The sequence below is a fragment of the Hippichthys cyanospilos genome, chromosome 19 (genome assembly GCF_059441005.1).
Source record: "Hippichthys cyanospilos isolate Australia breed blue-spotted pipefish chromosome 19, RoL_Hcya_1.0, whole genome shotgun sequence".
Lineage (NCBI taxonomy): Eukaryota > Metazoa > Chordata > Actinopteri > Syngnathiformes > Syngnathidae > Hippichthys > Hippichthys cyanospilos.
In genome coordinates, this window is record NC_142387.1 from 13511915 (window position 1) to 13524839 (window position 12925).

At 43.8% G+C, this 12925-nt stretch overlaps 2 protein-coding genes across 17 annotated transcripts in view; both read left to right on the forward strand.

Annotated features, from left to right (window-relative positions):
- The first annotated feature begins 166 nt into the window (after window positions 1–166).
- LOC148408027 (poly(U)-binding-splicing factor PUF60-like) lies at window positions 167–8995 on the forward strand. 3 transcript variants are annotated; one of them, XM_088402004.1, is made up of 12 exons: window positions 167–265; window positions 775–870; window positions 1839–1934; window positions 2024–2113; window positions 2622–2672; window positions 3470–3631; window positions 3714–3806; window positions 6450–6663; window positions 6751–6941; window positions 7628–7742; window positions 7850–8109; window positions 8401–8995. In XM_088402004.1, the coding sequence occupies exons 3-12, from the start codon at window positions 1851–1853 to the stop codon at window positions 8698–8700; spliced, it is 1560 nt and encodes a 519-aa protein (XP_088258130.1). In that variant the 5' UTR covers window positions 167–265; window positions 775–870; window positions 1839–1850; the 3' UTR covers window positions 8701–8995. The 3 variants fall into 3 exon arrangements, with proteins under 3 accessions (XP_088258130.1, XP_088258129.1, XP_088258131.1); XM_088402003.1 differs by having other exon boundaries at window positions 173–265; window positions 775–866; XM_088402005.1 differs by lacking the exon at window positions 2622–2672 and having other exon boundaries at window positions 173–265; window positions 775–866.
- An 884-nt stretch (window positions 8996–9879) lies between these two features.
- scrib (scribble planar cell polarity protein) overlaps window positions 9880–12925 on the forward strand; it is a 50725-nt gene continuing 47679 nt past the window's right edge. For all 14 annotated transcript variants that reach the window (XM_088401561.1, XM_088401554.1, XM_088401548.1 and 11 more), the window contains exon 1: window positions 9880–10728. In XM_088401561.1, the coding sequence (XP_088257687.1) occupies window positions 10570–10728 (159 nt within the window). In that variant the 5' untranslated portion in view covers window positions 9880–10569. The remainder of the gene's footprint in view (window positions 10729–12925) is intronic.

Consider the following 12925-nt stretch of genomic DNA (forward strand, 5'->3'; position numbering starts at 1 on the left):
GTTTTATTTTTTTATAAGGATATAAGAATCGAAAACATGAGGAGAAAAGTTAGGAACGGTATGTGTACGTTAAATCAAAAATATTGTTAGACTACACTTATTTTTGTGCGCCTGCGTGCGTGCGTGCACGACTTCCGCTCGCCTACGTCACGCCCGCTGTCCTATCGCGAGACCTTGACTATAGAGAACATTCCCAAGTCTCGCGATTTGTTCCAACGAGGCCCTGGTCAAGGAGGTGTGCTTCATGGCGGTCACGGAGACTGCGGTAAATATTTGTCGACGACAAATGTCTTCTTTTAATCGGGTTTCTACTCAAATTAACGTCGTATAACGTGCGACAATTCTCAATTTGTCGAAATATTGTATTTGTAGAGCTAAGTCGTGTTTTTAGCCGACGATATATCTGGTATACATTTCGCGCCATTGTAATGAATGGCTAGCGGCTGCTAACAAGCTAGCATTCATGATCGTCATTCGGGCCTAAATAATCTTGCCTTTTTCCACTCATTGTTGCGTCATATCGATAACTTGTGTGATTTGTTTTGCATTCCCATCGACTGTGGGCTATTTATTTTTATGAAAATGTTAGTTTTATGGACGATGAGTATCCCATATCTTTGAATGAAGATTTGCGGGAGCGCGGAGCTATCGTTAATGCACGCTACAGTCTTGGTAACTTGTTTCAGTTGAAGGTGATATGATGCCAAAGTTTTTATTTATTTATTAAAATACTGCATTCAGATTGCGTTTTTATCTTTGTCGTTTCCCCGTCAGAATTTGCCGAGTTCTTGAAGCTTCTCCCCCATCACTCACCCCGCTGGGGCTTTTCTTCCTCAGTGTGGTGGACCCAACGCTTTGCGGGTTTGGTAGGTAAGGATTTTAGTCTCAACCCAAATCCGCACGAATGTGTAAAAATATCAACTATTAGTTTTTCAACACAATTTTAGAACTCGAAAATGTTCAGGTGTAGAAAATTGTGTGAATTTTTAAAGATTTGCTCCTGTAAAAGTGATTAAAGGCGCAGCAATTTGTTAAATGACAACAATCAAATTAATATGGGGATATTTTTATGTTAAATCTTTTCAACCCATTGTGTTACTTAAAATGTCCAAATGCCTCATCAGTAAATCCATTCGTTTAATCCAAATAATAGTTCAAACAATTGCTTTAATAGTAATGTAAATCACAATCAATTCATGGAAATATTTGGCACGGGTGAGTAATGATACTGAATCAGAGAAATATGGAAGGCTGCTAAAACATTCATGGATACGTAAAAGTAACAGTTTATATTGCCATTTTCCAGCAATAAAGAATATATTTTGTTTTAAGGGTTTATGTTGTATTTTAAGATTTCCACCATTGACTATTTTCATATAAATGATGGAATCTTACCTTCGGCGCATTGGATATTCTATTTTTTATGAAATATGGGCTTATTGTGAGGCTAGAAAGAGAAAAGGCTTGCTGAGCTTGTTCAACAGGTCAGCTGTGATATATGATACAGCATTTCTAACAATCATTTTGCATGCTAAATTAAACATGTAAATAAAATTAAAGGTCTCTGCTTAATATCCAGGGCAAAAAATATATATATGACTGAGTCCTAGATAGACAAAAGCAAAGAATGAACCAACACTATATAAGTTGATGGAATGTTCACTAAGGAATAAAAGAGGCAAACAAGGTATTTATTTGAAACGTTTAAAAATAAACCTCAAATAAATGCATTGAATTAGAATGGTTCTACTTCATTTGAAATGGATTTAAAGACAAAAATATCATTATTTCTGTCTGTAAAAGGTGATGACCATGACTTTGATTTTAAATGGTTCCAGGGAGGCGACATTATGACGATGGAGAATGGACAGGGCACAGGCTCTAAGCTTGGCCTGCCGCCACTCACCCCGGAGCAGCAGGAGGCGCTGCAGCGGGTAGAGAAGCAATTTAGCCCTTTTTTTTTTCATGTAAATTAAAATCAAAAGTTGGATGATTGAATGTTACCTTCTTTCCCATGCAACAGGCAAAGAAGTATGCCATGGAGCAGAGCATTAAGAGTGTATTGGTGAAGCAGACCATTGCCCATCAGCAACAGCAGCTCACCAATCTGCAGGTGAGATGTACATTTTATTTCTTTGCGCGTTAGTTAACTTTTAAAAAAAAAACGTATCGGCTGCGCAGGCTCTCAATTATTACACATATCTTTTATTCAGCTATCTCTTGTTTCATTGGTTAAACGAAAGCTCATTTGGATGCTTTTTCCCTCTTCTCCACCATGCAGTAAACAAAAGCATGCGTAGAAGGTGTCTTGTGTCTTTTGTCTTCTTTTCCAGGTGGCGGAATTCCCTATGAAGGCATTGGTTTAAAAAAAAGTGTTTACGATGTTCTGCTGAAAGGAAGCTTGTTTGCTAATTTTTGTCTTGTATTTTAAAATGGAGGAGGCAAGTTGCCGAACTGTATGTTGTTTAGTGACTCGAGTAGGCATGAGAAACATTTGTCTGTCTAGGTGTCATAATCTTTCTTTTGTTCTGAAAAGTTAAGAAAAAGCAAAAAAAAAAAAAAAAAGCTAAGGGATATCTAACCTACTTTTCAGCACCTTTTTCGTCTTTACTGTCTTTCAGATGGCAGCAGTGACTATGGGCTTTGGAGATCCTCTCTCACCTTTACAATCGGTCAATAGATTATTAAATTTTTTCCTGTGCGCATTCCCAATGGAAAAAAGGACTTTTGATTTGGCGCCAAACCATGCATTTATCGACGCGACGAACAAGTATTTTCTTATTACCTGCCGTAATGATTGATCAAAGCTTCGAGAGACACTTAAATGCAAAGTGTAGCGTGGCAGTAGGGCATTTCCGTTTTTGGGAAAGAAAGCTAAAGTTCTTGCGCTTTTAAAGGTCCTTAAGCGGTTTCGGACACCATCCTGGCATGGGGTACTGGATGGGTTACTAGTCGTCCCGTTTGCGGGATGGTGATGGAAAACGCGATACATTACACTCGTAGTTGTTAAATAAAGACCTCCGTCCGATGCTCTCCTCAAGATTTTACTTAGATTTCATAAGAACGCCGCGCTTAGTTTTTTTTATTTTTGTGCCTTACTTGCATCCCTGGACTACAGGTCAGTTTCTGAAGCCAAATGTTTGTGAGGGCTGTGCATGTCAATCACTTAAGTGTATTCTCTGCCTTCATTAGTCATTCGATTATTCTTGTACATATACATAAGACGTCCTCCACTACGGTCTGTCCTATTTTGATTATCTCATTATCTTCAGACCCCCCCCCCCCCCCCCCCCCCCCTCCCTCCTTCCTTTCTTAACTTTTAATTGGCGTCAGGCTACTTTTGGGAAACCAAAGCACAGTAGAAAAATACACTTTTTTTTCCCGTTTGTGTGTGCGTGTGCATATTCTCCCCACGCGTTTCTTTTCGCTCTAATGCTGACGCGCTGTCTTTTTTTCCCCCGGTCGGCAGGTGGCAGCTCAGCGGCAGCGCGCTCTCGCCATCATGTGCCGGGTGTACGTAGGCTCCATTTACTATGAGCTCGGCGAGGACACCATCAGACAGGCCTTTGCTCCCTTCGGCCCCATCAAGAGCATTGATATGTCTTGGGACTCTGTGACCATGAAGCACAAGGTGAGTGGCTTTGTTCACAAGAAAGCGCACGGGGAAAGGGGAGCCCCTTGGGTTTTCATTTTGCTTTTGGTGGACCGCGCAGGGCTTTGCCTTTGTGGAGTACGACGTGCCAGAGGCTGCCCAGCTGGCTCTGGAGCAGATGAATTCCGTCATGTTGGGTGGGCGAAACATTAAGGTGAGTTGTCTGGGGTCCCTTCGTCCTAAATGGTAAGTTGAGTCAAATGCAGTGGAACCTGCCAAGTCCCAGCACCATTCTGTTCCCTGTTCAGTGTTGCGTGATAGCAGGCACAGAAGATCCAAGTTGTTTTCTCTCTAACCTTTGCGAATACCCTGTACACTTTCTTTGCTTTCCGATTGCTACCATCGTAAACAACAATACAGCAAAGAAGTTTGCAGAAATGTTCATTTTTAGTTTGTTATAAGACATTAGTTCCCCTGTGGGTTGATGGAGGCAATTAGAGGGATGTTTGCCATTTTCATTAGTTTTTTTTATTTTCAGGTATAAGCAAAATCTTAGTTCGTGCCCCAAAAGGAACGCGGGGCTTTTTCAAATTAAGAGCAAATTAATTGGCCCATGAGGCAACTTCTTGGTAGCTAGTGTCGTATGGACTCCTTTGCGAAAAGATCACTTGTTAAGTGGTTTGGCTTTTTTTTCCCAAAGTAACTGCACATTCTGTCTTCATTTTACACAGATAGTAATTCTGCCTGCATAAAGACTACAGAAAAAAAAGAGTAATGGTGGGAGGTAGGACTGGGAAATGAATCAATTCGATTAATTTGTCATTTTAAAAGTGTGTTTAAAATGACCTCAATTGTGAAATCAAATGTTTGCAGTGGGAGAGCTGCATAATTGTTTGAGGTAAGCGAGTCATGTGCAAGCTGTCAAAAGCCATTGTTTTGCACAAACTAGACATTTCAAATGATGATGATATGACCATTTCAGAACAAACTTAAAAAATGATCAATTTGTACTTGAAAAAAATGCAGGAAAACAGTTTTATAGTTTAAACGCAGCTGCTTACAAAACTACTTTTTTTTTTTTTTGTCTCATGGAGATCCATCTTCTCTTATGGTCCAGTTGACAAAACGTATGATGAAAAGTTCTCGTGCATTAAATGAACAACACCTTTGAAATGATTCACTTCAAATTTTAAAAGCTGGAAAATTTAGGTTCCACTGTAGGAAGTCATTTTGCAAAAGCTAAAGCCTTACTTTTTATTGACCAGCTCTCAATATCGCCTCGGTCATCTCAAGATGCTAATTTTTTTCTCTTTTGCCTTGTCTGTCTTTGACTTCCAGGTGCGTGGCTGTCTGATTTGCGTGCGTGCGTGCGTGTGTGTTGAAGGTGTGGAGTGCGTTGCGTCCACGCTCGTGTCGAGGCCCGTCCCAAGCGAGCGCTGCCAGGGCCGTTCCCAGCGGCGCGCTGCATTGCTCTGTTGCTACGTTGTGCCGATGATGGGCTGCGCCTGGTTGGTGTTGCTTGGCCGCCCCATCTGTAGTACAGATCCCAGTCCCGTCTAGATACTCGTCACACAAAAAAAAGAAACCAGGGAATAGAGGTAGTCAGTCAGTCAGAGATAATGGTAATAGTTACTTAATCACTTGAAAACAATGTTTCTATTTTTATCAAGTGAAGAACTTGAAGGCAGGGGTGGGGAATCTACAAAAAGCATTTGATTCGGCCCGTCGTGCGCCTTTGAACATAAATTAACCTAATTTAAAAATTAAACGTAAGCTAAATATACTCAAGCGTATCTTCTCGGCGCGTCGAATTTTTTTCACACATTTCGTCGTACCCAACAAAAGTGAGACAAGTAGAGGCTTTCCACCCCTGATTTAAGGATTGAAGTACAGCGGTACCTTGACTTAGGAATTCACCGTTTGACTTTTTCAACGTGTCGCTCAAGTGTAAGAAAAAAAGTGTTTACTTATACAAGGCTAGTATTTTTTCATTTCCAATCATTTTAAGTTTGGTCCAAACATTCCCTTAACAATCCCAAATTTGTCGAGGTGACCCTAAAGGTTGTTCCTCATTAATTCCACCAGCACATTTAGCATTACATATTTACATATTTATTGGAAATAGGAATCATTCGGCTCATTCAAATGACCTTGTGAAGAATAAAACGAGATTGAGCATTTTCTTCTTTAGAATAAAGAAAAATGTATTTTAATGATGTATTTTCAATGACATTTAAACATGTCTTTGAAAAATGTCTAGAAATTCAAATGTTGGTCATTTTCCCGTTCTATGTAAATGCCAGAAGCTGTTTTATCCCACAAAAACTGCCCGATACATTATTGTTAACGTTCAACAAAACGTATCTGTCGTTCTAATAGAACTTTTAAATGGACTCGTTGAGTTCAACTTGAAATTGGTTTGTCATCTAAAAACATGGCTAAATTTCCACACCCCACCAAATGATTCGTTCTCAATGGTACATTCGACAAAAACGTTTGATTAATCAAAGCCGCTCTACTATTCAGTCATTTTTCATTCAGCAAATTTTTAACATGGTGACAAACATCACACAGTTACATACCACCGCCAGTTACTGAAACTCTGCGCACTATATTTACGTTGTCACTTATTTCCCCCTCGCTTATGGAAAAGAACAAAATAAAAGAAACCTGATACTACAATGCCCTCAGAGGTATAAGTCAAGGTAGCGCCGTACCGTACTTGGATTCCACCAGATGGAGTGTGAGATGAGCCAGCCGCAGTGAATGTAGGTCAGGGACTCGGAGTGTGTCCACGGCTTCCCATAGCAACCCCTCCCCCCGTTAAGTAGCCTTGCTGGTATGATCTGTGCTATAGGTTGGGCGGCCAAGTAACATCGGTCAGGCGCAACCCATCATTGACCAGCTGGCAGAGGAAGCGCGCGCTTTTAACCGCATCTACGTGGCCTCGGTGCACCCCGACCTGTCGGACGACGACATCAAAAGTGTTTTTGAGGCTTTCGGGAGGATCAAATCGTGTACGTTAGCCCGGGACCCCACGTCCGGGCGGCACAGAGGCTTCGGCTTCATCGGTGAGCCGGGCGGCGCGGGGCCGAGCCCCCCCCCCCCTCCCCCCCCCGGTCCCGTTGCCTTCTAACTACCGTCTACTTGGCTTGCAGAGTACGAAAAGCCCCAGTCGGCCGTGGACGCCGTGTCTTCGATGAACCTTTTTGACCTGGGGGGTCAGTACCTGCGGGTGGGCAAGGCGGTAACCCCTCCCATGCCCATGCTCACGCCCACCACCCCCGGCGGCCTGCCCCCGGCCGCGGCCGTCGCGGCGGCCGCCGCCACTGCCAAGATTACGGCCCAGGCAAGTATGATTCCCTTCCGCGGGGATCTAATGGCCCTCCGGGTACATATGAAAAGAACCGGCGGCCATTTTGATTTAAAACACAAGTCCAAACGCACGACAGTCGGTCAAATACTCTAATCGAATATAGTGCAAAATACTAGATGACACAATATACAAAAAACTTGTATGCTAAATGTTGAAAAATAATTTAGTAAAGTGTTTTATATCGGGTCAAGTATGCGAAATTGGGCCATAATCAATGCGAAAATAGAATCGAAAGATATATTTATATTCCTTGGCACCAGGATGATGCCGAAAACATGTACTTTACGAGGCTTTGGCCTGAATGCAACAGCGGCAAATTGAGCTCTCGTGCAACTATTGCCAAAACGACCAATATTTTTGTTATATGATCTATTATATTGGAAGACACAATTACTCTTCAAATGGTCAAAACAAAAAGCATCTGTAATACAACATAAAACAAAATGAAAGCTGTTCAAAATAGTTAGCAGAAAGGTGGGGGGGGTCGCTTTGAAGACCATTCGTCGCCCCCTGTTGGTTGGCTGACTACTCATACTACTTACTGCTCTAACGACGCTGCGGTCGGTCACATTGTCTTGATTGTTGACTGTGTTGCCTCTTTGCCCTCTTCTTGTGCGTTTCCCTCATCTAACGTCCGGGGCGCTCGTCCCTCTCTCAAGGAGGCCGTAGCCGGCGCGTCAGTCCTCGGGGCCTTAGCTGCGCCCCAGCTTCTTAGTCAGCAGATTGGAATACCGCAGGCCGTCATGGCTGCGCAGGCTCCCGGCGTTATCACGGGTGAGAACCACCGCGGTCAACCAGAAGATCCAGGGAAAATGTGGGGAAAAAAAAAAAAAAAAAGGAGGAAATGTCCAAGTCGCTTAATTTCCTCCTCTACTTTGCAGGAGTGACTCCGGTGCGGCCCCCCATACCGGTGCTCCCACAGGTGGGCTTGGTCAACCCCGTGCTGGCATCGCCGCCCGTACTGTCTAGCCAGGCGCTGGCGGTGGCGGCCGCCAGCCAGCTGCCGGAGAAGAAGGAGGAGAAGGAAGAGGCCCTCCAGGACGGCACGGGCCAAGAGATGCTCAGCGACCAGGAGCACATGAGCATCTCGGGCAGCAGCGCCCGGCACATGGTCATGCAGAAGCTGCTGCGCAAGTCCGAGGTAACTTGCGGGGGCCGGCGCGAGGCTCGCCCGCATTTACAAGATTTGGGAACACGGCATATGAAAAAATTGAAAAATATTACAATATTTCCCCATGTGCAGGACTCATCTGTGGATACATATTTTTATCTTTCAGGACATTATCATATAAAAATGTGCATCTTTGTCATAACTGGAATAACAGTTGTTTTTACAATTTGTTTGTTTGTCTAGGGCATAAATTTAGAATTTCTAAATAAATTGTTCTAGAAAGAAAGAAATCTTTGCCTTATCCGTTTTTTGTCATGGTAGTCCACAGTGATGGTCCTGCGCAACATGGTGGGCCCGGAGGACATCGACGACGCCCTGGAAGGCGAGGTGACGGAAGAGTGCGGCAAGTTCGGCTCGGTCAACCGCGTCATCATCTACCAGGAGAAGCAAGGCGAGGAGGACGACGCCGACATCATCGTCAAGATCTTCGTGGAGTTCTCCATGGCGTCGGAGATGAACAAAGCCATCCAGGCGCTCAACGACCGCTGGTTCGGCGGGCGCAAAGTGGTCGCCGAGGTCTACGACCAAGACCGCTTCAACAGCAGCGACCTGTCGGCGTGAAACCGCCTCGGCGTTCCTCGCGCTCCTTGTCACCGCTCTGCAATTGTCTTGTTTTTGTTCCCTTTGTTTTTTTCTTTCCGAATAGCTGCTCGTTAACGATGCCTCGTCGGGAGTTTGTTTGGCTCGCTCCGTGAAGACTCCTCAGCCGTGCAAGGCTCACGTTTTTGTAAACCGGACCCATAAAAAATAACTTTAGGTTTGTTTTTTATTGTTTCGCTTTGTTTCATACATTTTTGTCACAAAATCGACCACGCAAACACTTTGTTTTTACGATTAAAGGTTATTTGTCAACAGACTCTTGTTACACTTGATTTTTGCTGTTAGTCGCTTTAATACAACTATAAAATAGAATTCCTTTACTACAGTTCACAGGCTATACAGTGAAATATTTAGAAATAACTAGTATCTAGGTGTACAACAAAAGTACTTTATCAGAACTATTTGTGAAAGAATAAAGGGTAAGTCAATGCAATATTTGGATTGATACTGCATTTAATAGAAAATTAATGAAGACGCAAAATCCCTCCATTTTTTATCCCTCAGAGCAGCAGTTTTGCCGCCCTGATAGACAACAAATGACTTTACAGTTGCCAGTTAACCAATCACGGCTCACCCGTTTTCTGAGTTTAGTCACGCAACATCTGCAAGCTGAGCTGTGATTGGCTGCATCTGCGAGGTGATTTTCAGTCGAAAGTTACTGACAAAATGGCTGCCCACCATCACTGATTACAACAGGTGGATTTGTCTGTAATTTATACTCCATTAACACAATATTAATCATTATACTGTTTGGACTACATAAAGGGCAGCATAAATCATTATGGGGGAAATAATTTAAGTTGACTTCTGTAGAAAACAAAATTAGAACAGCAAAAGAGTGCTCATTAGTATAAGTATACAAATTAAAATGTGCAAATCATTAGTTGATAGAAGTATAAACAAAAGCACCTAATGTGCAAAACATTATAATGCTATTACTTTTTTTGTAGTTCCACTATTTTTCTTTAGTTTTTGCGTCACTGTACAACCTTATTTTAAATTTGCATCGGCCCGTGGAAGTTTCAGTATTCGGCCGCTAGATGGCGTCATACATCATGCTCCAGCGACAATAGCACGTCAGGGGGGCCGGAACGCGGCGGTCCTATGGCCGCAAACGTAGCCCAGCCCCCATACGCCTAACCGGCCTGGCTGGGGCTCAGCAGCGGCAGGGAAGCGCCGCGCGCCCGTGTTTGGGGAGAAGCTTCTACACTCTGCGGGACATTTCCCCCACAAAACTCCACACGTTGACTCTGGATCTGGTGTGTTTTTTTTTTTATGCGGAAGTACACGGAGTTTTTCCCACACATCTTCTGCGGTACTTGTGGAAGCTAACGGCGGCTAATGGCGAGGCACAATAGACGCTAACCGATGGAGGCTAGCCGTAACTAGCTTGCTAACATAAACCGGCGAGGGGCGAGCGAGTGTCTCCATGGACACCGTGTTGAATCTCCCCTGACTCGTTCTTGCTCCACACGGTCACCAGCGGCCCCGGGGCGGCGGCGGCTCTCTCGACGCCGCTTGACAAGCGCTTTTTTTTACGGGGATGAGAAACCAGGATGGTGGCGGTTGGAGCTAACTTCGTGGGAAACACTTCGACTCAAGTGAGACCAAATCAGTCTTTTTATGTTTTGTTCACGTAAACCCCAAAGGAACGACGCCAATATTCCTCCTGACATTAGCCGGGGGATTATTTTATAATTGGATTCCGGCCTGCTGGTTCGAGAGCGAAGCGAGCCCCGCTAATCATCCAGCATCCAGGCGCCGATGCGGAGCCTCCAGTGACACCCACCCGGGGGACCCCCTCCCTGCCCGCCTCCCTCCCTCCCCGACATGCTCAAGTGTATCCCGTTGTGGCGATGCAACCGCCACGTCGAGTCGGTGGACAAGCGGCACTGCAACCTGCAGGCTGTCCCCGACGAGGTGTACCGATACAGCCGCAGCCTGGAAGAGCTCCTGCTGGATGCCAACCAACTCAAGGAGCTGCCCAAGGTAAGTTTTTTATTTTTGGATGGCGTGGGAAAGTCCCTTGGAGCATCTGGCATCATAACACCCAAAAAAATAGGTAATTGGCAGACGAAGCCTCATGAAGCCTCAAATCTGTTCATCCTGAAAAGCTTCATTTCTTGATGCTTCACATGCACACAAGCCTGTCAGATTACTGGTCACGAAGAACTCTTGATAGTTTTTCCACTTCTAGATGGTGCTTTTTGTTTAAAGATGAATTAAACTGCAATAGAAATGTATAAAATTTTCCACTACATCTTTAAACCAAGAAAGCCATCTAGAGGGGCTAAAAAAACCTGCTACATGAGGCTTCATTTTCCCATCGCTCGTCTTCAGTGATTTTATGTAGTAATGACACATTAAATGCTAAATTACGTCAGCGGCGTAACCAAGGGTTCTTCTGTGAATAAGATGAGTTACAACATTTCAAAAACTCTATTAAGAGATCCCAAAAAGTTGTTTTGGGACAGTGTAAAAGTGGTTTTACTAAAATATAAATAGAATATTGTATAAAAGGAAATACAGACATTAAAACTGAAATGAAAAAAAATCTTAGACAAAGTGCATTACCTAAAATAAAAAACAAAACAAAAAACATGTAAAAACAAATATAAAAATAAGGCCACAAATAAAAAAACAATAATATTGAAAAAAAATAAGTAAAAATGCTAAATAAATTATTTATTTAAAATATTTAAAAATGACGGACGTCGAGTTTAGCATATGGCATTAAGAGAGTGTTTCTTTGTGGGACTTGGGCTTAAAAATATACCTCAGTTGTTTTTTTTTTTTTCACTTAAAGTGGCAGTCCATTTTTTGCGAACTATAACATATAAAAATTTCTCCATACTCAATGATTTTTAATTTTTTTTTTTTGTGTTGAGGTCACCGCAATCTGATCCAATGGCAGGAGGGGAAAAACGGTCATTGTGAGCATGATATGGACCTCGCTGCGGCCACCGATCGGGCCCTAATTACCCATGGCCACCATGAATTAGCGACTTCTTGTTGGCGCTTTAGCAAAGTGAACAGATGGAGATTTAGACTTGGCAATAGTTTGCTTAGTTTTGGTCTAATTAACCCCAACCCCCCATCACCCAAGACACCGCCCACCAATCCCAGTCCCAACTTAATCCAAACATGTTTTGATCGGACGACGCCTTTAACATAAGAGCATGATAAAGTAAAACGACTCGATGCGATGGACTGCATTTGCTCCGTCAGTAGTTTTGCATCTTTTTGGGCGTATGACTTCTCCGAGTGGCGTCGCCTAAGCGTTTCGATAACAGATGGTTGAAAGACCCTGGTGAGGAAGTGGGAGCGATCCTATTCTCCGGTCTCATGACAGGTTACAAAGGAGTCCATTCACCGCCAATCCCTTTACCCACCGCAACACCATTTTGGTCATATCAAATGTCGCGGCGCGAGTCAAACTCTGCGCCGTCCGCAGCCGTGCTTGCGCCGTATTCAAGCGGTCTTTCTGTTCCAAAAGACGACGACGCACAAGTCGGTCAACAAGATGTACACCGCCTGTGCGTGAGTGACACAAAAAGCGCAGGGTATTGTTCCTGAGGTTTCTCCGTCGTCGTGGTGGGAAAACAAATACCTGATGGGTGTGTCCTTGATGGCTTCTGCTCAACAGGTTATATGCTTGTTGCTTTCACTGTCATTCCCCAATACGGCCTTGCTTTTTGCTACTCGGGACCGTCAGGAATAGAATGCGGGCCGGTCATAAAACTGTCATAAATTTGTCATAAATCTGTCTTAAATCTTATGTTTTTCTCTCAGTTTCAAATGCCAGAAAGCGTGACGTGGTTGGAGTTAATTCTCCATTGGTCTTTTTTGGTATTCTGCTCAGTGTGGGAGCTCCGTGCGAAAGTTCTGAATCATCCCGTCATTTAGGAATGCCGACTCTTTCACGTGTCTGCACCGTGGCCCTCACGCAGCGCTGGAGAGAGATCCAGAGTGGCCATGTGAGCGTATTCAGCAGGTTCTTTTGTCTGAGCTGATGACCAGCTGGTCCCACATCCTGCCTACCACTCTCCTAACCCCACCGCCACTCCACCCCGATCTGGTGTGTGCGAGCAAATTTGTGATGGTGGTGCTCGTGGGCTGTAATTTATTCTTAAGAAGGATTAACGGGAGGGCAAGGCATGGGGAAGTCGGCGGGGGTCTTTTTCAT

Excerpts from the sequence above, each read along its gene's own strand:
- LOC148408027 (XM_088402004.1), top strand. The coding sequence starts at position 1,851 with ATGACGATGGAGAATGGACAGGGCACAGGCTCTAAGCTTGGCCTGCCG. Across the intron at positions 6,942-7,627 it reads CTGCCAAGATTACGGCCCAG|GAGGCCGTAGCCGGCGCGTC; the intron begins GCAAGTATGATT and ends CCCTCTCTCAAG. Across the intron at positions 7,743-7,849 it reads GGCTCCCGGCGTTATCACGG|GAGTGACTCCGGTGCGGCCC; the intron begins GTGAGAACCACC and ends TCTACTTTGCAG.